Raw genomic sequence first — 25,360 nt, 5'->3', positions numbered from 1 at the left:
GAAACCATCAAGATTTTTTTTAATCAAGATGACTGAAATAAGTGGTGATGTTGAGAATTGTGCAAAGAAATTCGAAGCCAATGGGTTTATTTCTCAGTAGAGCATCAACCTTAGTCCATTTGGCAGATGTTTGGATATTTGAGCCCAGAGCAAAGTACCACGTTGCACCTCTCAGGAGAGTAGGAGAGTGATGCTGCTACATGCTGGGCTTTAAGGAAAAAGGTTCCTAGTGTCAAAGTAACATCTACACCTCTAACAATATAACTCTATGCAAGTGACGTTTTATTTTAGCTTGAGCTCTATAGCTTTTTAAAACACTTTTTTTCTTAAAAAAAAAATGTAAAAGAGTAAAACGTTTTGGGATGGGAACGACGTCACACCAAAGTTTGATCATCTATTTAGAAGCTGGAAAGCATTGGGATCACTGGGAATTTGAACATTTTGAGAGCATCTCATGATTCCTGAATTATTTGAATAGGAAAACAAAGTGTATGTATATATATATATATATATATATATATATATATATATATATATATATATATATATATATATATATATATATATATATATATATATATATATATATATATATATATATATATATATATACATTTCGATGACTCCAAATTCAGTGTTTCAGAAAATTTGAGTATGACATAAAATAGAAAACCCCCAGATGTTTTAAAAAGAAATATCAGGCTTCTGAAAAGTATGTTCTATACATGTCCACCAGACAGGGGTGGGATGAGGTGGGGGTAAATCGGACGACAGGCACTCAGAAGTGTTCGAGTGGTAATCTCTATTATTAGACCACAGATTATACCAGCTGAGCTAAAACTCAAACACGCAGACACCAACAGATATTTATCTGTGGATTATGATCCCAATCCCACAATCCCCTTCTGGCTTGACCAATAATGTCCTACCAAATCCTACACAGCCTGCTGGGTAACCCAGATGTAGTATGCTGTGCGTGGTAATCTCTCAGCAGCTGTAATAGAACATCTGGTCTATGGCTGCATCCAAAAATGTCTTCTGGGTAAGGACTCTCCAGCCAAACGGAAGTGTGTCAGTGTTTACCATGATAAGTGCTGTCTGAATAGTACACTGAGTAGAGAAGGAGGTAGGAATAGGAGCCTCTACCCTTCCTATCAAAGTTTGTTTAGCAGAGGAACCTCATGATGTCCCTTACTGGTGCTACGGCGCTATAATGAATCCCACAATCCTTTGTATGATATGACGTATAAGCACAGCCCACCTCACCGAAATTAACAAAAATGTTGGTAGAGAAGAGAGTGCACACTTTAAAGTTCTTTTTCAGAAGGCTGTAGCCTCATATGTGTTTCCGTCACATAATGACGTATGAGTTGAAGGCTGTCCAAAATTGGCGCAGCCAGTCTGAAGCTCCTTTCTTTCCCATGACAAAGTTCTCACTGACCTCATGAAGGGTCAAGGAACAGGAGCTAGGAGCAGGAGGTAGGATGCATCCTATCTTTTAAAATGAATGCGGACCATTATAAATAATAATCATAGCACTCAAGTACACTGCATGATACAAGTTAAAAACTACAAATAAAGAACAGTAAAACAAAATAGCAACAGCGATTGAAGCTGTTTTTAAGCACATGGAGGTCCATATGGCCAAAGCGGCAGGTTGCTCAAGTGCAAGGCGGCATTGAATTGACAAAGTCTCCTGGATAGGTGATGCAAAGTTTTCAGAAAGGACTGAGTGAAAGTCTGGTTGCCTCTGATTTAAGCCTGTTTGCTGTTGCGATGATCTGGATAACTGAGAAATGGTCAGGTTTTTTGTAAGGTGGGTTTTCTGTTATGAATAATCGCCTCATTCACAAAATGTTTCATCAATAGTCAAGCCCACCCTATCCAGGACTCGTGATCTTTGAAAAATCCACCTGCTTTAGTGGAACTAAGGGACTCGTAGAGTGGATCACTGCAGAGTTCATTCAGAGCCTCACAAGGGAAATAGGTGTCGGACATCTCTCGCTTATAGACAAATCAGTGGGGTTTGGCGCCTTATAAATGTAGTTTTATTCTTTAGTAAATTACTACAGGGGGCATCTTCCATGGCTGAAGTCCAGTGAACTCTTCTGTCTCTGCAAGCTTTAGCCAGACCCATTCAATGTGTGTTTACTGCATGAAAGGATGTGTGTAACACACTGATCCCAGGTGTGGTTTAGCCATAAATCCACCAGCCAGATGGTCAGCAGGTCACTCAGACATGCTGTAATGCTTACATAACATCCTCAAGCGGGGAATCTGGCAAATCCTTGTATAAGTCATGAGGCTATGACTACGTCGCTTCAGAGTACAGAGGAGCAACAGCGGAGGGTTGACTTCAACCTCCCATGCCTCTGATTATTTACGTGGGATTATTAACCATCAACCGCCATGGACACATTACTGGTTGCTCACAAGAATATTTATTTCAACTATTCGACTCAAATATTACTTCATTATCTGGTCAAAATTAATGACAGCTTACTCTCAGAATACTTAGAAAAAAGGGGAAAAGTTGCGGAGAGGGACTGACTAGAAGTATAAAAGTATACACCAACTCTTCCTCTACACTGATCCCATCTATATCTTTGTCCCCCTTTCTTCACTTTTAATGACCAACAGATTCACAGCCATACACAAAGCAGTCTGCAGCCACACAGTCACTTCACCATAAGCCATCGCAATAAGCACACATTACCACAGTATAAAGAAAGCTTTTCCAATTTGGTGAATTGGAAAGTTCGAAAGCTTGCTTTCTAACTTGATTTTATTACGAAGACAAGCTGAAGTCTGTATCAGCAGAAAAGTTTAACAGACCCTACAGGCACAACAACGCTGTGCCTGTATGCGCTGGGGTGTAGCAAAAGGACTACAGGCTGATTCACTTCCACAGCCAGCTACCTGCCTGATTATAAGACAGCCATGTTGAGTTACTTCTATTAGGTTATGCTTCACTCTGTGGTTTCCATGCGAGGTGTGTGAAATTAGTACGCCTAACCTGATGTTGATCATTTCTGATTTCTGCAAACAGCATTAAGTTGGCAGCTCCTTCTTCCCACACCCTGACGGAGAATTACCATATATGGTGTAGGCTTGTTAAATGTTGTGCTGTCGTTCATTCATTCATTTCTATCGTTAGCTCAATATGTTATATCAAAATAAAAAAAATATTTTATGAAGGTCTGCCATCAAGACCCTAAAAACACTAAAAAGAGCAAGCTATTCACCCTTTAGAGTTTGATATTGAGTTCTACAATATGTAAAACTTTATTAGTCATTAGTTGAACATACACTGAACAAAATAGTAAAAGAAAGCTTTTATTCCCTTTTTAAATATAGGGGGAAAAAATCTGAGTAATTAGATCCAGCCTTTACTGCTAGTGAGCAGCATACATATTGTTAACGCTGTTGTAATCTTCTCTTTATCATGCTGTGATCTTAGTATAGTGGTGATAGCAGTGTTGTAGTCAAGTCACTATGCCTCGAGTCCGAGTCCAGGTTCGAGTCTCCAGTGTTCGAGTCCGAGTCAAGTCCGAGTCGAGTCACTATTGATCCAAGTCGAGTCCATATTGATCAAGTCGAGTCCAAGTTTCGCACTAAAGTAAGCGTAGCCTACATGTTTTTAAACTAAAAAAAAAAATCCACATAGCTGTGGTGTCGCAGCTCATAGGCACATCCTAATGGCGCCCGCTATGGACTTTTATATATAATTTACCTTCTGAACTCACTCTGGCGGTGCTCATCATGACTACACTCCTGTCCTCTTAACTCACAGAAATGCAAAACCTAAATGTGCTTTATTAGAACTGCACATAACCGTCTGTCATAAATAGCCTATGTAGTACATAGGCTATTACGTGACATATTAAAATTATAGCCTAATGATATAAAAAAAAAGTCGAGTCTGTTTCTCAATTTCTGAGTCAGAATGATCTGAATGTAGGAGTCCGAGTCCAAGTTCGAGTCATCAGTGCTCAAGTCCAAGTCAAGTCACGAGTCTCTAAATTTAGCTAATGACTCGGACTCGAGTTCGAGTCCCGGACTCGAGTACTACAACACTGGGTGATAGTAGTGTGTTTAGTGTATTGTGTACATACTGTATGTAATAATTATATAAAGACAGATAATTCGTATACAATCTGACCCTTTAATGGGTATGATTCATTGAAATCTATATAGATGGCAGATATGGTGTTGATTATATAGATTATAAAGATTATATAGCTTAAAGTTTCTGAATTGCATAGGTCTGCTTTTACATTCTGAAACAAATGTATTTTAATAGTGGTGATATAATCTACGTTTTTAAAATGCAGCATTGTAAGCGTTAACGCTTCTCTTTGAAGCAACGCGATGATGAAAAAAGTGCCATGTGCTCGTCGCTGCTCATAAATGTGTCCGCGGGTGAAATAGTTTCATTCGCATCCCTTTGTACAGTAAGTGAAGCCGAGAGTTTGGCCGTGAGTGCTGAGGGCCCCTGGGGTCCGAGGTGCCTTTGTGAACAGTTCAGTCCTCGATTTTAAAAGATGAGCGGAGCTTCACCTTGAGCAGTAAGAGTCACATGGTGACGGAGCAGAGCAGCTATTTAAAGACGGAGCTGAAGTCACAGTGTCCTGAAGTGAAGGTTGAGACAACACCAACGCAACGTGCATCATTGCCGTCTCTCTCTGTGTGTTAGTGTCCGCCCTACAGCTGCGTTTAAACCACGCAACATCATGTCATGAATGTGAGGATTTAAGACTGAAATGAACACACTCTGGACCACATCTCTTCATCTGAGCATGATCTACTCTTAGATTCTGGGAAACAGTCCATTCAATATGCCTGATAAAAACAACCAAATATACCGGAGGACACTAGTAACTGTCTCTTGGAAAATTTGGAATACTTAACATCTTTACACTTTACAGAATCCAAAACCCTTCCTTTCCTCTTCTTTATGTTGAGATTGATGCCCGGAACGCACAAAACACATTTTTTTTTTGCTTCTCAGTAAATAAACTGCACAGTCAGAGCGTTGTGAGGCGGCATATCCTGAAACAAGAGAGAGCTGGATCAACTTCAACATTTTAAAACTTCTTGATTGTTTTAAGGGCTACTTCTGGTCAGATGTATTACTCCACAGTATCAAATGTCCCGCCCAAGAAGACAGAGGTAAAGTAACAGCAGGAAACAACGGTGAGTTTATTATGTTGGCTGAAACAACAGTGGTAAAGCTACACCTCTGGTAAAGCTGAGTAGAAAACAAACCCTTAACATTAATTCATCTTTGATCGCAGTATTATTTTCTAAATTTCTAATGGGAAATACAACCTTTTGAGTAGATTCAGTCAATAGGAAAAGACGTTGCATTAAAAAATATATATTTCAGAAATCCCTGCAATAATTATTTGTACCTCTAATACGTTTGATGAAATAAATTCAATAACATTTTAACTATTATGTTACTTTTTCAAGTGGGTCAGTGTGTCTAGGAACTTTTATTTTGTAATCCATGATTTCCTGTTTTCTTGCAGTGACAGAGGGGTATTTCTCTCAGCCAGTTTATTTTAATGAGAAAAAAACAACAGGACATGCCATTGAAGTGCAGCTAATCTTTATAAGTTAGGAAATGGCTACAAGAAAATGACTTCTCACCTAATCTTACTCACATCTACATTCAGAGCCCTAATTAAAACTTTAAAGTAATGAAAATTGTGTCAAACATCACTGGACGAGCACCCGTATTTATTTCATTTAAGACGATTCTTAGGGAGGTAAAAAAAAAAAAAAAGCTCACTGATGTGGAACTGCAGCGCTTTTTTTCTCAGAAGGGGAGATTACATTCGAGCGCCATTACATTACAAAATGAGACCTAAAACTGGTTGGACTACGTTTTATAAAATGAAAATGCAAAGAACATCTGGAAATACATTATAGATTGTCTACATGTGCTGTTTTTTTTTTTTTTTTGCATCATATGTTGTTTATCTCATCTATAGGAAACCAGTGCAGACCACAATTTAAGACTTGGCTTAGTTTGTGTTCTGTATGTTTATATATATATATATATATATATATATATATATATATATATATATATATATATATATATATGTGTGTGTGTGTGTTTTTACGCTGTGACCTGTATCCTTGGTACTGCTCCCGATAAGCTGCTGCCTACACAGTTTTCATTATTACATTTCTCCTGCCGTCCATCAAAAATCTCATTTTATGCGTGGATTGCCTCCATATGCACATCCATCAGGATGCAGATTGCAGCACAGTTGCACCGGTGTCAATTTATTGACGTTAATGACAGAGGTGTGATTATACATTTTTAAAGTTTTAAGACTTAATGTGTGGTTCCTGACTGTTGAAATTGACAGTAACCAAACTTATTCCTATTAGTATGAGAAATAATTAAACCTGTAACCCTGCTGAGAAAAGCATCAAAATAGATCCAGGCTATCAGATATCTAAATATCTTTCTTAATGTTGGACAGTGAAGTATAGTGGGACAAAAGCAACCTTCCAGTTGTTGAATCGTTCCATTTTAGGATGGAGACGGATGGCATGCTGTGGTAAAATAAAATAAAAAAGGTCTCCAGGAACTGAGCCTCTGTTAGCATTAAGCTATCTGATGGAAACAAAACTGTTTGGTTCATCTTTTTACTACCAAGGGTTTCTATAACAACCAGCCAACCAACACACAGGATCCTAGACTGTGTGCAGACAGGTCTTTCCACCTTTCTGACTTGAAGCTTTTCATTTTGCTGACACAAATGTTTTCTCGCCCTGCTTGTGTATTTGATTCTTTCTCATGACTTGCTGCCTTAGCTCAGATTGAAGCTTTGCTCCCTCCTCAGAAAACATGACTGTCAGAAACAACCAAAAGATGATTGGTGTGTATATGCTGCTGACGCTGGCTTTAATCGATTCCAGGTTCTTTTTCCACATTTTTTTCTTGACCTGCTATTAACTATTTCTACTAGAAGCAAAGGAAATACAGCAACACATGTAGAAAAGAGCCGTCAGAAAAGGGATTTACTATTTTAACAGATAATTATTACAGCGCTGACGTTTTAAGCTATTTGTAGTATCTTACATCAGACATCAACAAGATTATCTAGTTTAAGATACTAAAGATGCCTATTTTAGCAATTTACAACAATAGTTCAGAAAGCATCTGTACTTGTAAACTGCAATCTTCATGTGCCGGTAGATCAACTCTAAAAAAACTTCCAGAAGGCTGCCGTCATTTCCAAATGTAGAACTTTTTTTTACAACATAAAGACGTTGAAAGTTCAAAAGAATAATATTTTGCTTTTTCAGCCAATCAGCCTGCTCTCGGTGCTGCCAAATCCTTTGTAAGGAAAACGGTATGGGCCATCCCAATAAGTAATTAGAAATTGCAACATCACCTAATTTGCATATTTGTAAGAAAGTTGAATAACATTATAGGAGACAAAAAAATTGTAAAAATGCCCTAAATATGTTTAGACCTACAAATGAACTTACGACTGTTCATATTCATATTTCGTAATCATTTGCGAAATATGAATCAACCGCCATGCTACGTTATTTAGAGTTGGGACAGGCAAAGGTGAACCACAAGAGACTAGTTTTTTTGCTTTCGTTAAATTTATTTAATGTTTTTTTTACTTTTTAAGTTAACTTTAATATCCGTTTTTTTTGTTTTTGTTTTTTACAATTATTATTATTTGCAATCAAAATGGCCCGATAAAAAAAATGCACTCATGTATGTGATAAGAATTTGGTATTAAGTCTTGCCCTATCTGTATGGGGATCAGCCAGCAGTGACACGTGGTTGATACTTTTGCAGACTGGATACGATGAAGGTGAGGAGCAGCTATGGATGCAGCTTGGAGGGACAGCTGCATGAGAGCTGGGCCACCTGTGAGGGCTTTAAAGGTCTAGTCGCGAACTATGACTTTACGAATTTCCATGCCAGTCGCTCATTCTGGTTTCATGCAATGGTTTTCTCATTAAATTATTATGCCTTATTGGCTTATTATATTTAATATATGTGTTTTACATTTTGTTTTTGCTCTATTTGTTAGTAAACAAAGCACTTTTGTGTATATTTAGAATACAAAGACCTGAAGTACGATATTGCACATCCACACAATGAGTAAACGAGGAGAGGCAATGGTGCCGAGCGAGTCAACAATACTCAGTGGCTGCCCAAAAACTAAGAGGTTAAGTAACCCTAAGCCTGTAGATCAGGTGGTCTTTGATCACGCCAAGCTGTCACTTTACTGCAAGGCATTGCAGGACGTGGTGCTGCCAGCAGATGGCACAACGATGTTTATGTCTGCTGGTCGTGCCTGGTACAAAGTTATTTTCATGCTCAAAAATGACAAAGTAAGCACCATCAGGACAAATGCTTGGTATATTTTATTTTATTTGAAGATTAAAGGTAGAATGGACGATTTTTTCATGCACAAGACCATCTTATCTGCTCTTCCGCTCCTCAGAGGGATCTGTGTGAAAGAATCTCCCAAATCCACTCTGGTCTCCTTTATTTCTTCTTCCTTCCTATTCTTCTCATAAACTTGTAAGACAGTTTGCTTCTTGTGACTCTCAGCCATTTTCAAAGGTGAGAGCAGCGGAGCTACAACGGACGGCTCAAACCAGAGCTCACTGGACACATAAACACTAGGCGTGAGCATGAGCAGCAAGAGGGAACTAGCTAGAAACGGCATGTGAGACAACCAATAGATAAGGTGATCCCCTTGAAACTCGAAGCCGAGAAAAGATTGTCCACTATACCTTTTAATATATGTTTTTTTTTGTGTTTTCTTTTTATAGTCAAAATACATGACTAGGCCCCTAAGATAGGACATGAGGTATGGCAGCATCCTGCTACTCACTGAGAAGCGAGAGAACAATACGTGCTTTCACCAAAGTCCTCAAAATCTCACAAAGCATGCTAAATGGTTGCTACATTTGTGGCTAGTTTCTTTTTTTCAAACAAGAAAAAAATTGCTGAACGGGTTTCAATGTTTGCTTAAAATAAAACAGCAAAGTTGCTGTATTGGCAACACTGCTCTCTCTTCAAATATGTTTCTTCTGACTGAAAATAGCGAACTTTTAATTTTAATTTAATAAGAAATTGTTGACTGCGTTCAGTCAACAGAAAATACCAATTCTTTGAGTTTCCAACCAACTGGTCATTAGTTATGAGCGATCAAGCTAAAAACTGACTGATCAGCAGCCAGTTTCTCAGTATATCTCTACAACTGATCATTAAAACTTCAAGCCTAATAAATGTGTGTGTTTTTTTTTATGCTGACCAGAATTTTACTCTAGTTGAAGGATTCAACATATTTGGTCTGTGATTTTTTTAAAAATATGCCAATACGCAAAATATTCTGTTGGTCAAATACACAGTGCATGCTTTTTTTTTAATATAAATTACTTTGAAAACTAGAATCCCTATCAGTGGCTTTCTTGAGTTTTAGCGAGAAGAAATAACTCAAACATCTATAGCTTTCACATTGTCCAAAACCTTGCTCCTCATGAGTACTAAGACTCCATTTCCTGTATCGCTGTCTGGAGGAAGGAAGAAGCGTAATTATCTGAATGGAGATCCCTACATGTGTCCTGAAAGCGTCTTCAGGTTTCAGCCTCCTGCAGGGTTTTTCAGATTCAACCCAGCCGAAGCATGAGCGCCACTCACACAAACTGGTCGTGTGTTGTTTTAGTCGCCAGTGTCAAGAGTGTGGAAGGTTTTTTTTGTCTTAAATCTAACCTGACAGGTGGTTGTTTCTCTGACAGAAAAAAAAGGCTCCATAAATGCATATCTTACTCTTGAGCATTCAGGTCAGAACTGCTTCAGTTTTTTTTAGGTTAGACATAAAATGCTCTGCTCAGATATAACCTCATGAGACACGTTGAAGGTCATGAACAGCCTATTTGAATGCTCTTGGAATGGAATAGTTGATTGGACATTTTAGGTATTTGGGCAGTAACATTTTGTGTTGCATCGTTTGTCTTCTGATAAATTTTTTTATTCATTAGTTATTGGGAAATTTACACATAACATTTTTTAATGAACTACTTCTGGTGATGCCATTATGCCGTATACTGCCAAGTCAGATGCATTGCTTTATTTAAAGATGTCTCCAGAGTTACCTTTTATTTATATTTGTTAGGTCCTTCTTAACAAGTCAAGGCTCACTTAAAGGAAGAGAAAAAAAGCTATCTATTTTACCCTTGAAAACTACACGGATTATAACAGATGAAGTTGCATAAAAAAAAATCCAGAAAAGGCCACATTTATGTCTAAAAAAATACCCTTTTCAGCAACTTACCATCCTAGATTCCCGCAGGAATAGACATCAAACTGTCTTGTAGTTTGTGCCAGTATCTTCTCTGCTGTTGGCCACTGCATTTCTCAGTCAGTGCATGTGTGTGTGTGTGTGTGTGTGCATGTGTGTGTGTGTTTGTCTTTGGTCACTGTTATTATCAGCTCCAGGCCTCGGGGTGAGCGAGCCACTCTCAGACCCCTCTCTGTCTTGTCACATTTCCATTAGTTTCTTTGTGCTGTCGTTCCCTCAGGTTGATATGTGTGTGTGTGTGTGGATGGGAGTGTGTGTGTGTATGTATGTGTGTGTGTGTCTTTTGTGGACAGCGATGTCTTTCAGGGAACTGTGCCATACATTAGTGCCCTCTGTCCCTTTATCTTTAACAGCAGCAGGACCCAGAGCTCTCAGCCTATTGGTTGAGATCCTGATTGTCCACTTCCCGACATAAATACACTGTAGGAAAAGATAAGAGATCTAAAAAGGAGAAACCTCTTTTTTTCTTTATGTTCCGTGGTTTCTAGACTTGTCACCTACAGTGAAAGTTGTTTTTTTTAATTAGGAAAAACTCTTGAATTATTGTTACATTGCAGTACACTGTTACACAATGTAATATTCTGGTTTCTGTTCGGGTTTTATTTTTGAGTCATTTTACTCTCCTGCTTTAGGTTCTCTGCTTTCTTTGAGTTTTTGTCCTGTCTGGGTTTTTATTTACTGTTAGGTTATCTGGTTTTGTCATCTGTTTTAGTCTAAGCTTTATTTTCTGTTTTAGGTTTTTTCTTTGGAGTGATTTTGTTTCTTTGTAAGTTGTGTGTGTAGTTTGTTTCTGTCCTCTTGTCTTGTCAGCTTTTTAGATTTGTCTGTTCTTGTTTTGAGCCTCAGCACTGATGTCTGGTCTAATTACCCACTCTGCACACCTGCCTTACTCCACCCCTGTTGCAATCATCTCTGACCGGTTTCACCTGCTTCCACCTCCATATAAACAGTTGAGACCAGACATCAGTGCCAGGTCGTCTGTTTGAGTATGGGTGAGTCTCCTCCTGCAAGTTTCTGTTTATTGGTTTACTTTTGGATTTTTGACCCCTTGTCTCCAGTTATCTGAGCCATCCTGTTCCTGTCGGTTCCTGTCCTGCCTGCCCCGTTAGTCTGTTTATTTTGGTGCCGTCTTTTGGTTGTGAGTTCTTTTTTGGTTTTTGCCTCAGTCTTTGATTTTTGTTAATAAAGAACCTGATCTGAACCTCTGCTGGTCTGGCTGAATTCTGGGTCCGTTTCCTCTGATCATTACAGTACGACCTGGCCTGTTTAGGATCCATCGCCAGACCAGCACGTTCACTTTTTTTTTTTTTTTGTAGCTTTTTCCCTGCTTTTTTTTCCCCCTCCAAGATGAGCCCGCTGCGACCCTGGAGCTCTCTCCCCTGCAGAGCTGGTGTGCAGGCGGCGTCATTTGAGGGTTCCAGGTTGGTGCTCTGCCCCTCCGGGTTTGGTCCAGGACGCCACCTCCAAGGGCGGAGCGCGGAGCCGTCCCGTCGCCGCAGACGTCGTCGAGCAGTTGGTCTGGTTGACGCCTCTGCTCCTGTTCCTGAGGGTCCGCCGCCAGCGGGCGACGTGGAGACCCAAGAGATTTCGCCGCCAGTGAGCGACGTGGAGGTCCAGGAGGGTCCGCCGTCAGCTGGTGACGAGGAGGAATATCTGGTCCTGGAGAAAGAAATAAGGACGTTTGCTCCCATAATCAAAAGTCTCAGGGAGGCTCTTCTCTGCCAATATTCAGTGGAGTTAGAGATTAAATTAAAAGAGCTTGAGGACCACTATAGAACAGCTCTTAGGCATTTCTATAGCCGACCCAAACCTGTTCCCGAGGGTCCGGCTGACGCCTCGGCTCCCGAGCCTGTTCCCGAGGGTCCGGCTGACGCCTCGGCTCCCGACTCTGTTCCCGAGGGTCCGGCTGACGCCTCGCCTCCGCTCAAGCCCCGAGGGGGGGGGTCCGAGAGGACCCGCCTCCGCTCAAGCCCCGAGAGGGGGTCCGGGAGGACCCGCCTCCGCTCAAGCCCCGAGGGGGGGTCCGAGAGGACCCGCCTCCGCTCAAGCCCCGAGAGGGGGTCCGGGAGGACCAACCCTCAATCTCAACTCCAGTGCCTGCTCCCCGCAGTTTAAAGACTCAGCCTCCAGTGCCTGCTCCCCGCAGTTTAAAGACTCAGCCTCCAGTGCCTGCTCCCCGCAGTTTAAAGACTCAGCCTCCAGTGCCTGCTCCCCGCAGTTTAAAGACTCAGCCTCCAGTGCCTGCTCCCCGCAGTTTAAAGACTCAGCCTCCAGTGCCTGCTCCCCGCAGTTTAAAGACTCAGCCTCCAGTGCCTGCTCCCCGCAGTTTAAAGACTCAGCCTCCAGTGCCTGCTCCCCGCAGTTTAAAGACTCAGCCTCCAGTGCCTGCTCCCCGCAGTTTAAAGACTCAGCCTCCAGTGCCTGCTCCCCGCAGTTTAAAGACTCAGCCTCCAGTGCCAGCTCCTCGCAGCTTTAAAGCACTGTCATCCACAGCCTGTAGCCAGGCCTCATCTTCTGCCGCCTGTAGCCAGGCCTCATCTCCAGCCGCCTGTAGCCAGGCCTCATCTCCAGCCGCCTGTAGCCAGGCCTCATCTCCAGCCGCCTGTAGCCAGGCCTCATCTCCAGCCGCCTGTAGCCAGGCCTCATCTCCAGCCGCCTGTAGCCAGGCCTCATCTCCAGCCGCCTGTAGCCAGGCCTCATCTCCAGCCGCCTGTAGCCAGGCCTCATCTCCAGCCGCCTGTAGCCAGGCCTCATCTCCAGCCGCCTGTAGCCAGGCCTCATCTCCAGCCGCCTGTAGCCAGGCTCCCTTTCCAGCCGCCTGTAGCCAGGCTCCCTTTCCAGCCGCCTGTAGCCAGGCTCCCTTTCCAGCCGCCTGTAGCCAGGCTCCCTTTCCAGCCGCCTGTAGCCAGGCTCCCTTTCCAGCCGCCTGTAGCCAGGCTCCCTTTCCAGAAGCCTGTAGTCAGGCTCCCTTTCCAGAAGCCTGTAGTCAGGCTCCCTTTCCAGAAGCCTGTAGTCCAGAAGCCTGTAGTCAGGCTCCCTTTCCAGAAGCCTGTAGTCAGGCTCCCTTTCCAGAAGCCTGTAGTCAGGCTCCCTTTCCAGAAGCCTGTAGTCAGGCTCCCTTTCCAGAAGCCTGTAGTCAGGCTCCCTTTCCAGAAGCCTGTAGTCAGGCTCCCTTTCCAGAAGCCTGTAGTCAGGCTCCCTTTCCAGAAGCCTGTAGTCAGGCTCCCTTTCCAGAAGCCTGTAGTCAGGCTCCCTTTCCAGAAGCCTGTAGTCAGGCTCCCTTTCCAGAAGCCTGTAGTCAGGCTCCCTTTCCAGAAGCCTGTAGTCAGGCTCCCTTTCCAGAAGCCTGTAGTCAGGCTCCCTTTCCAGAAGCCTGTAGTCAGGCTCCCTTTCCAGAAGCCTGTAGTCAGGCTCCCTTTCCAGAAGCCTGTAGTCAGGCTCCCTTTCCAGAAGCCTGTAGTCAGGCTCCCTTTCCAGAAGCCTGTAGTCAGGCTCCCTTTCCAGAAGCCTGTAGTCAGGCTCCCTTTCCAGAAGCCTGTAGTCAGGCTCCCTTTCCAGAAGCCTGTAGTCAGGCTCCCTTTCCAGAAGCCTGTAGTCAGGCTCCCTTTCCAGAAGCCTGTAGTCAGGCTCCCTTTCCAGAAGCCTGTAGTCAGGCTCCCTTTCCAGAAGCCTGTAGTCAGGCTCCCTTTCCAGAAGCCTGTAGTCAGGCTCCCTTTCCAGAAGCCTGTAGTCAGGCTCCCCTTTCCAGAAGCCTGTAGCCAGGCTCCCTTTCCGGAAGCCTGTAGTCAGGCTCCCTTTCCAGAAGCCTGTAGTCAGGCTCCCTTTCCAGAAGCCTGTAGTCAGGCTCCCTTTCCAGAAGCCTGTAGTCAGGCTCCCTTTCCAGAAGCCTGTAGTCAGGCTCCCTCCTTACCCCGTAGTCCGGCGCCGTCTCCAGACCTTAGCCCACAGTTCTCTTTAGCTCTTAGCCCGGCGCCTCTTCTAGCCTGTGGCTCTGCGCCTCCCTTAGCCAGTAGTCTGGAGCCTTTCCTAGCATTTAGTCTGGCGCCGTTCACTGCCTTTAGTCTGGCACCATCCTTTGCTTTCTCTCTTTCCAGGAGTCGGGTTCTGAGAGTCCTGCTCTGCCACCGGTTTCCTGTCGTTTTACTCTGCCCGGGCCGTCGTCCGGGGCGACCGCCGGACATCCTGACCCGCCGGGGCCGTCGTCCGGGGCTACCGCCGGACATCCTGACCCACCGGGGCCGTCGTCCGGGATGTCCGCCAGATATCCGGCCACTTTAGGACTCAGTTTCAGTTTCGATTCGCCCTTAGAGGGTTGTTTTGTGTTTTTGGACTTGTGTTAGATATTATTTTCTTCTTCAGACTCTAGCCCTCCAGCCTTTAGCCCCCTCCACCCACCCGATTTGACTTAGGTTCTTGTTTTCTTTGGACTCCCGTAGACGTTGGAGGGCGTCTAGAATCCGCCCTTGAGGGGGGGGCTCTGTAATATTCTGGTTTCTGTTCGGGTTTTATTTTTGAGTCATTTTACTCTCCTGCTTTAGGTTCTCTGCTTTCTTTGAGTTTTTGTCCTGTCTGGGTTTTTATTTACTGTTAGGTTATCTGGTTTTGTCATCTGTTTTAGTCTAAGCTTTATTTTCTGTTTTAGGTTTTTTCTTTGGAGTGATTTTGTTTCTTTGTAAGTTGTGTGTGTAGTTTGTTTCTGTCCTCTTGTCTTGTCAGCTTTTTAGATTTGTCTGTTCTTGTTTTGAGCCTCAGCACTGATGTCTGGTCTAATTACCCACTCTGCACACCTGCCTTACTCCACCCCTGTTGCAATCATCTCTGACCGGTTTCACCTGCTTCCACCTCCATATAAACAGTTGAGACCAGACATCAGTGCCAGGTCGTCTGTTTGAGTATGGGTGAGTCTCCTCCTGCAAGTTTCTGTTTATTGGTTTACTTTTGGATTTTTGACCCCTTGTCTCCAGTTATCTGAGCCATCCTGTTCCTGTCGGTTCCTGTCCTGCCTGCCCCGTTAGTCTGTTTATTTTGGTGCCGTCTTTTGGTTGTGAGGTCTTTTTTGGTTTTTGCCTCAGTCTTTGATTTTTGTTAATAAAGAACCTGATCTGAACCTCTGCTGGTCTGGCTGAATTCTGGGTCCGTTTCCTCTGATCATTACACACAAACCTGAAAAGTCAACATTGTACTTATATAAGGGTTTTAGTCTGGAGTCAAATTTTCTCTAGTGCATTCCTATGAATGTAAACAGGCTTATGCAACAGAAAAATTGCATTTCCTATATTTTTGAGACAAAATATTCATGGGACAAAATCAGGGATGCATAATATATTGTCAATTGCATAAATATTGGCTGGTGTTAGTCATTTTTTAACATGCCAGTATCAGGTCGATACATTAAATTGCGTTGATAATAATAGCCAGTGTTTATTTCTATCTTGTTGCCATTTGTGTACGCGTTCTGGGTGAGGGGGGAGAGGAATGACCATGTGGTGATTATTTAGGCATGTGACGGCAAAAGTGATGCCGCAGAGGATTATGGGGGTATTTAACTGAAGTAGAGAAGCAATGTAAGCTTGGTCATGTTTTTCACAGTGTTGAAAGGATAGAGAAATTTATATACTATGTATAATACCAGTAAATATTGTCTATTGACTATAGCGACATTATTAGTGTTGGATATCAATATCAGCCCAACTTTTCATATTGGTGGTTCCCTTGGCCAAATTGTGCAACACTTACTCTGGGGTTTATTTTTTACTTTTATATTGACTTTACTGATAAAACTCATTTTCTGTTGTGTGAGAACTTTAGAGTACATAAGATATTTTTTGTTTTGTTTTAAGATGGTTATTGTCACGCCCGAATTTTCCTTTTGTGGGATAATAAAGGTGTTTCTTATCTTATCTTAATATCACCCTCCAACTTTTTCTGACAAAATAACTAACACAATGGAGCCAAATACTGATATTTGAAATGCTTTAGAAGTTCAAAACACATTTGCATTCTTTTTGTGTTGCCACTTACTGTTACCATGCTGGGGCACTAAAGCTTTGAATGACAGGAAGTTAACTAGCATAAGAAGAGAAAGTTCAGTAGGAACTACAGGGAGAAGAAACATACATAAAAGTACATTCTGAGAGGGGATGTCGTTTTATTTATGAGGCTGTTGTTCAAGAGTTAGGCTCCTTAGTTCCAGTGCCAGGTGGTTAAAGTGCAACTCACTCACAAATTGACCCTTTTTTTCCTAATGAACTACATACATGGATGCCTTATAATGCTGCCTATATGTCCTGGTCATTATTTTGACAATTTACTGCTTTTGTGGCTAAAACTGTGTGGTGTCCTCCTCGTGTTTAACGAGTGTACTGCATTTAAATTTTGAATCAGTACTGCAATTGGCTCAAAAGATATTGTGACGTCACCCAGATGTCACAATATCTGAACTGAAACTGATCCTTAGCTCTGCCGTGCATGCCTCTGTAGAGAGTTGTGTTTGAAAAAGTTAGCTTTGCAGTTTTTCTATCGATTTTCAGGTTAGGGACATTAATTAGATTATCATTAAATGAGTTTATTTAGGCTTTATTTACCTTGTTCTAGTACCGCAGACCAAGCCCAGCCCACACCCACTGCACGTTCCTGGTCGGCCTTGCTCCGCCTCCTTTAGGCTCATTGTTCAAATATTAGATGTGGGTGGAATAAGGCTTAGGTATGGGGGTGAGTTACCCTTTTATGGTTTAGGATATCAAAGTATTTAGGACAATTTCACTCTCCCTACTTTGGAATGATTTGAGAATGGCCCCTTGTTGTTTCTGCATAACCGTGCGTCACTAAACAAAGTGGGCTCTATAACGACATGGATCAGGGAGTCTGGTTCTGAAAAAGCTGACTGACACAGAACCCTGCTGATAATAGGATGAATTAGAAACTGCAAGCCGGGTCTAAACGTCCACCATCTGTGTCTGACCCCAAAAAAGCACCTCTGGAACAATTGTCAAAAATCTCCATAAACACACTCCCCAACCATGAGTCAAGCCTTTTCAGAAGACGTGAAGCTGTTCAAGGAGCAAAGGGTGGTTTTACATCATAATAAATCCAATGAACTAGGAATCGGATGTCACTCTAATTCATGTGTTTGAAGGCAGACAAGCCAAATTCTTTGGCATCAGAATGTATTAAAATCACAGGAATTGCATTAAAACAAGAAAACCTCTTGAAGACTGGATATAACGTCAGTTTAAAGAAAATGTTTGTTTGCTTTCACATTTAGGAAAAAAATGGCTTTCTTGGTATAACTTGCACATTTTAAATGCCTATTTATGTGATAGTGGTCAAATGTCCTGTAAGCCCACTGTCAGGAGGCTTGTTGAATACACAGCCTGTACTTTGTGAGCGTGTTGTGCTTTTAATTTGTCAGATTTTAAAGAGTTATGAGACAGAAAAATGCTGGAACCCAAGCTTTGTGTTCAGAGCGGGTAGAAAACCTGGAGTTCTTGTCTGCTGGGCTTTTTCGCAGCCTTGAATCATCTGTTCACGCGTGCATTTAAAACCAGCTGAGATATTTGTGTGGACACATTCTTCATGAACACGTGTTCAATTTTAGGGGAATGTAATGCTGATGTGGAAAAGGTCCTGAAGGTATTTTTACCTCTGCGCAATAATAACACGTTGGATGTTGCTGCAGTGCAGACCAGGACACCGTATCGTCAGTGTTTATAGTGAAAAATACAAGGATTTCCATCATGTGGGCACGTTTTTCTTCTTTTTTTTTTTTTTTTTACTGAAACGAGCACGTCAGCCCTGAGTCTGAGTCAGTGATACAGCTGCGCTTAATACACTGATCCCAGTTCTCTCCGTCTGGATTTAGTTGTCAAAGGGTGGCCTGGGATCATTGCCGGGACAGGGATGAGGAACTCTATTTAACCGTAACATGAAAGAAACTGAGACCAGGCTAAAACTCAGTCAGCTGCTTCTTTGAAATAGTCATTGAAAAGCGCCACTTAAAAAGATTTTTCAGCTTTTTCCTCCAAAGGCAGAAATGACATTGTTGCTTGACTGCTGCGTGTGTGTGTGTGTGTGTGTTTCTATGTGTGTGGGATTATAACCCACAGCTGGCCTCTCTGATTACTGACTGCCTGGTCAGCCTGTATTAGACTCACACACGGAGCCGAACGCAAAGGTAAATGCACACATTTCACTTTACTTTAATCTTGAATACTCTGATTACCCTGAGTTTTTGTTTGAATTTTACTGTGTGTGCAGCAGTGTGTTTCTGTTCCTGTGTTTACCTCCGCAGCTGTGTGTGTGTGTGTGTGTGTGTGAGAGTAATTCCCTGCTCAATATAGCAGATATATTTAATCCTTCCTCTGCTGAAGCTGATGTCAGCATCAGCTGGCTCTGTGACAATCTATGTGTGTGTGTGTGTGTGTGTGTGTGTGTGTGTGTGTGTCTACAGGTAAGAGCATGAGTGTAGCTAATTCATCACTGTGTCAGATTAACCAGCATCTGCAGAACTCTGCTAAATGCTAACAGCAGCTGGAGTAAAAACGTGATAAAAATAACTGAAGAGCTGAACTTAACAAGATGTTTCAACTTTTTTTCCTCTCATCCTCTTATTGTTTTATGATTCTAAACTTTTACGTTTTAAGTAGGCGAAAAGCACTGGTTCAAGCAGTGGTAAACTGAAGTTAAACTTGCAAATGAACAAAAAATGTTTTGGCCTCGTGATATAATCACTTAGTACACTATCTAATGCTATTTTTTCCCCAGGTTTTCATCATTTTTTTCTGATGGATTCAAGCCAAAATGTTGAAACTGATTCAGTTTGTGCACTGTTGTAAAATGTTTTCTGTAAAGGTATGAAAATTCACTGATCATATATTTAAACTCACTTAGACTTAGAGTCGTGGTATTAGACTTGAGGCTAATTAATGAGCCAAATCTCATGTGGTCAGAAGTAAAAACAGCTGGTATGTCAGCTGCAGACCACAGCTCTGACAAATAATGGACTACACAAGTTAACTGTGAAAGGAAGCCCTTAATTCACGTGTCAAACTCAAGGCTCGCGGGCCAAATTCGGCCTATCAAGGCGATTTATCCGCCTCTGAAAAGCCAAAAAACGCATATCATGTCATAAAGTAGAAGCATCCTTTTAAATTGTATAAAGTGGCTAAGACCTCCTGTAGCAAATGTTGATTTATTTTATCTGTGTAGTAACGGCATCCTGCCACTAGATCTCCGTTTTGTTAACAACCCAGAAACGTTGAAAAAGTGATCCAGAATGATAAGAGTTTAAAGTGTAACCCACTCCATTATCAACTGTTTTTTAGATAAACTTTTTTAAAATTTTTATGTGAACTGGAATGAAATTATGAAATCAAAAGCATCATCTATACAGGTGCAACTAGCCCTTTTAATGAATTCTTCATGCCAAATAGGCCCAATATAGAAACGAGTTTGACAACCCTGCCTTAATTTATTAGTCTGTAATGTTTGCGGACCTTGGGCTGTCAGTGGCTAGTAAAATTGTGGTTTGGATAGCTGGAGCTTTATTATAATAATCACATGGATGTCTTTCTAAATGAGCGTTATATTAAATGATTTTCTTTCATTTCACAACGAAAAACTTATATGTCTGACATCTTCTCTTACGTCATCAGGATAAAAGCACTTAATGCTGTTCATGCCAGAAATTCAATTTTCTCTCATTTACTCATTAAACTACACATAGCTCATTGTTAATACTAAAAGATAATTGTTAAAAATATCAATAGTATACATTTTTGTATTAAATTAGTCCAAATGAAAATGCAATGTTCCAATGTTTTTCGGGGACTAGAGCGAATGCGATTGATGAGAAAATGTCTTATTTTTATCATTAGAGACATCAGAGTTGACTTGGAACAAAAGACTAGAGCCTTGACTTGGAAAAAAAGATACATTTTCTGTTTTAGAAGCTTCTTCCACCTTTTGTGAATGTTAAACACATCCCTGACACTAAGAATAGCTAAATCTGAGGCTTGGTCTCTTAGTAAAAACCTCCACATAGGAGTGCTGTTGTCAGTGCTTACTGTAATATGTGATGTGATCACTGACTTGAAAAAAGATTTGATTTGTACAATTTTACCAGCTGATCATGAATAAAGCATGAAATTGTCTGAGTCTGGTCGTCAGCCAGTATTTTATATGTTACTCCTATGGCACATGTGTGTTTTTCCCAGGGTACTGTTTGTGCTTGATATCTGGAAATTTGTGGCAAAGGGTGGAGTAAGGGTCTCTCATGTTTTACATGCATCCTTGGTCCAATTCCTCTTAATCAAATGAATATCTCATTACCAGTCTGGTGCACAACTTAATTACTTGCTGAGGTGGTAATTCAGCCATTTGATTCAGGTATGTTGGAGCAAGAGATGAATCTAAAAGTTGCAGGATAGTAACTCTTGAGGATGGAGTTGGAACCCTTTGGGACTAACCTGGCCTGCCAGATTGATAATGTGTCACACTCTCCGTTCTGCACATTTTCAATCTGTGTCTGCTCCCATCGAATTTGCTTGGTGGAAGGAGGGACGTTCAGCAGAACTCTCTGAGCTGATTGGGCGAAGCGACACCTAGTGCTCGCCTATCAAAGGATGCAGATGTCATGATAAACAACAAGAAGGTAAGCTAATCAAGGCTCTTCTTGTTGTTCTTCTTTCAAAGATGAAATCATGGATTTTTACAAAACAGATGTGACATGTTGGTTCGGCTGTGGGCTCGTCAGCTCATGCTTTCACCGCACTGGTATGTCCCTCCTTAAACCTCAATGCTGCAACGTGATTGGACCGAACCGTTTTTGGTTCTGGCACAAATGGTTGAGGCCGAAGCGGTACAAGATGGAGTCTCGTGTGTTTGTGAACGCACAAGTACCACCAGAATTGATCTTGCAGACAAGGTTACCTTGGGACAGAGGGACCGTGTGTTTTGTTTGCAGAGGAGGAAGTACATGGCTCCTCTGTTATGGCAAATAATTGTTATATTTACCTTACAACACAACAATCCCATAAAGATTGAGCAGTCAGGACAAATCGCTCCAAAACATGAATGCATTTGCATCCTGTGTTTGTTAAAACCACACGTTTCTTTAATGTCCCAGGAAAGTGTGACTTGCTCCTTCAGACACAGCATGACCTTACTTGATTAAATCCAGCCGTTCCTCCTGACGAGGCTGTTATAGTTTACACATCTATAGTGTGTGCTACACAATTCTCAGGAGGCATGTGTGACGGTTGGTTGTTGTAAATACTCAGCAGTTATTTTCTAAACTTGTGGACTGACTTCCTTCCTTTTTTTTTTTAAATGCGAGATGCACCTCTTTTTGAATATACTGATTTATTCAAACATGGTTTGTAACTGTAATGGGAACAGGTACACTTCCGCTGGGAGTCGATGTTGTCCTTGAATGTGGGAACATGGGAGCTTCCTTGAGAGCCACTTTCTTTCATTTTGCTTTCACTGCGCCAACAGAACTGCTGAATAGTCCTAATGTTTGCTGGGTGTTACATAATAGAAAAAAAAACATTGTACGTCCCCCTGGATATACCTTACTCTTCTGTTTCAACAAAGCCTGGAATTGACAATTAATGCAAAGAGCCTGTCCTGCATTCACCTGTCTCACGAATCAATGCTGGGTGTCACTTGTATCTCCGCTATTTGCCCAACCATTGCATAATCAAACTATCTCAACCAATCAGCTTAAAGTTATTTTACAGATCCAGAAACTTGGCAGACTGTAAACTGTCATGTCCTGTAAAGCATACAGAAAAGGTTTCAAAAACTACAAAGTTTAATTCTCTATATCATTCATGCTGTCTGCGACACTAGTCCTGTCTTTAGGCTTGACTCTGCTGCAGCACTTCATGCCAACCTCAGATTGTTAAACGCCATCCGGCACATGCTGGATATTTGCGACCGGTTTTTGCATGTATTTGTAGTCTTAATGGAAATAAAGACCTAAAATCCTCCTAAAACCATGCCTTTGACTGAGTAGCCTCCCTCTGGGACTACTTGGTTTGCTCAGATTAAAAAGAGGCATTCTATGCGTATTCAAGGTAATGTCTATTTATGTATACATGTTAAGGTAAAATACAGCCTGAGCAGATTACCTTGGCTTCTCGGAGACCACAAATGTTTTCATCACACAGATTTCATGGGAAAAAATATTGTCTACTGAAAGCTGGTGGTACTGGTAATGCAGGAGAAGAAAATGAGGAAAAAAGATACACACTGTGATGCTGGGTTGAGAATAAACAGGGCAGGGATGTCACAGAGGGAAGAAGTGATGCTTTCCTCCAATGAAGCCTGCCTGATTGTTGCGTTAATATTTTCTGAAGTCAAGTAAACTGTCCATACCGTGTGTTAGATTATATATGATCGTGTTTTGAAAAGAAAAGTACAGAAAACAAATCTTGATGATTGCAGATCGTTCCAGTAGACAATTCTTCACATGCAAAGGTTAATAAACAAACAAAAACAACAACTCCTAAATGACAGCGAGAGCAGACCCATCATTTCAAGGAGCCTTTTTTTCCTCCATTAAACAAAAAAGAACAGGAAGAATACACATGTCCCAATCTTCTTTGCTCAACATCTCCAAACCTTGTATTGTACATTTTAGTATGTATAATTCTAAGTTTACATATAACTTCATATGAATAGGAAGAAGTTTGTATGTGTGTCCTGTCAGTGGTCATGTGACTTGGCAAAGCTGACGGGACAACAGACGGACACAGTCACGGACTGATTTGCACACACAGGTACACAAATACACAAGTAGGCATATGTCCACACATGTCACCCCGCTGTCTGTCCTCTTACTCATTACTTCATCACTCTCCCTTTGAGGGTTTGCTGCATCCGGTGTCATTCAGTCCTCTCTCCTGTGGATTAGCTGTCCACTCTGTCTTGGAGAGTGGCTCCGGTTAGTGCTATTCAGTATCGCCTTCGCCCTGACGCCCAGTCTTCGGGACCGAATAGTCAGATGTGACCGTTGCATGTCTGTTGGCGTTGGTCTCAGCGCTCGTTTGTAAATGTAGCTTGGGATTTTCTTCCTTATAAGTCAGATATTACGTCTTGAGTCAAGAAATGGTTTGGGACAGAAATGTTAGTCTCCTGGCTGTATGAGAACAGCTCTTTCTCTACCCACACTTACCCTCATGTTCTCCACTTTCACCATGGTCATTGGTACTGAATTCAATGTTAAATACAAAAGTCATTTTATTTTTAAAAAAATATACTTTTTTTTACCATTTCTCCTGTTCTTCCTCAGGTATGAAGACTCCACTCAGCCCCTCTCTGCTCCTGGAGAGTGGGCAGATCTTCGCCTTCGGTGGGATGGGTCAGGAGCTGATGGACACGCCCACACCTTCAGCCCTCAGTCTCCCCATCCAGCAGACTCCATCCCCAGGTGATTGCCGTGATCCGGGATTAATAACGTGTCAAATCTCCTGGTAATCTCTCGCGTCGCAAGACTCACTCCCGCTGTTTCCCCGCAGGTCAGGGCGGGGCATACTCGTTGTGCGAGGTGTGTAACCTGCAGCTGACCTCCACTGCTCAGGCCCAGCTGCACTACAACGGCAGGTCACACCTCCGGAGAGTGAGACAGCTCCAAGCCGGAGAGGCACGACAACAAGCAGCAGGTGTATTAGCGCTGCAGGCTGAATTAACCACAGTGTAATCTCCATGTGGAAATGTTTACCGTCAGCTTTACTGTCAACATGAGCGTTAGCCTTAGCAGCAGAAGAATGTCACTGTCAGCTTTTTTGGTGGGCTGTGGTAGATCTTATTGTCTTTGATTCCAGCAGGAGCTCAGACCAGGTCGCTTCCTCAGGCCACAGGATTTAACTCCCAGCCTGCAAGATTAACTCAGGCTACTGGACTGAATCGAGGCCTCAGCGCTTCCACCACGACTGCAGGTAAGACAGAAGTGACTCCTTGTGTGCTGCGTTTATTGTCCTATTCACTATGTCTATTGATTTTAAGAAAGAAAGTAGCCTTCAAGAGGGGGCCAATTATAACCCCTAAGTAATTCATCACTGCTGGAAAAATGGTCTAGAATAGAGTTTACACGTGTAATAGCAAAATGGCAAGGAGAAAATACAGTTTCAGTATATTCACCCCAATGTCAGACCAAGCAATGTTTACAGAAAGAGAGACCAAAGTAGAGATTTTTGGCCGTAGTGGGCAGCACCATGGCTGGTCTATGGCAGGTTACAAATTCCCTAAAGTTCAAGCATCGGTAGGAGTTGCATCAATGAAAAACTGTGCTCATGTACGTTTAAGGAAGAGCGTTCTCCTGCTCAAACCATCTCACTCAACCGGTCACAGCTCCACCCCCTTTGACCTGTCTAAGATAGAAACTACTTTCAGTGATTGCTGCTGAAGGTGGATCTGCAAGCTATTAAATTGTTGGTTGTTCCTAGTTGTTTTTCCTTTCTGAAAGACATCCAGCTTTTGATGGTAAACAAAGGCAAAATTAGGATTCTGGCTCCTGGGTGAAAATGACTTTGGATTTTAGTTAACAGCTGCTGCCCCCTGGGAAAGGTCAGGATGCGTGTGTGTGTGTGTGTGTGTGTGTGTGTGTGTGTATTTCTATTTTTATATCATGATAGAGTCCAGAATCAGATAAGACAGAATCTGCTTTGGACTTTCTGTGACTTTGACCCCACATTGGTTCCCATAAATCCAAACAGATATTTACACAAGTGAAGTTCTACACTTAGCCCTTGGCCCATAATTATCAAAGATACTCAGTCAAGGTTTGGTATGAAAACTAATGATCATCATGGTTTAACAATTAAGACCATAGGGAAGGTAGGGTAAGACAATTTACATTGAAAAACAGACAAAATATTACATCTTAGTTTCTTCTTGTTTTAGCTCTTTGTCTTTGAGTCTTAATTTAGCTTAACTTGAGTTATTGGGATTAGATGTTTCTGGGTTGGTTTAACTTATTCTGCCTAAGCTTA

General features: G+C 42.0%; 1 protein-coding gene across 4 annotated transcripts in view; it reads left to right on the top strand.

The window, feature by feature from the left end:
• Positions 1–25,360, top strand: part of znf385b (zinc finger protein 385B) — an 88,538-nt gene that overhangs the window by 16,846 nt on the left and 46,332 nt on the right. For 2 of the 4 annotated variants that reach the window (XM_021317433.2, XM_036139038.1), the window contains exons 2-4: positions 23,662–23,799; positions 23,888–24,031; positions 24,194–24,307. In XM_021317433.2, coding sequence (XP_021173108.2) covers positions 23,664–23,799; positions 23,888–24,031; positions 24,194–24,307 — 394 coding nt within the window. In that variant the 5' untranslated portion in view covers positions 23,662–23,663. Of the gene's footprint in view, positions 1–18,508; positions 18,538–23,661; positions 23,800–23,887; positions 24,032–24,193; positions 24,308–25,360 lie in introns of those variants that run through there. The other 2 variants (XM_036139036.1, XM_036139037.1) reach the window with 2 other exon arrangements.

The sequence above is a fragment of the Fundulus heteroclitus genome, chromosome 7 (genome assembly GCF_011125445.2).
Source record: "Fundulus heteroclitus isolate FHET01 chromosome 7, MU-UCD_Fhet_4.1, whole genome shotgun sequence".
NCBI lineage: Eukaryota > Metazoa > Chordata > Actinopteri > Cyprinodontiformes > Fundulidae > Fundulus > Fundulus heteroclitus.
Note: the sequence above shows the minus strand (reverse complement) of the source record. Positions and strands in the feature narration are given on the sequence as shown.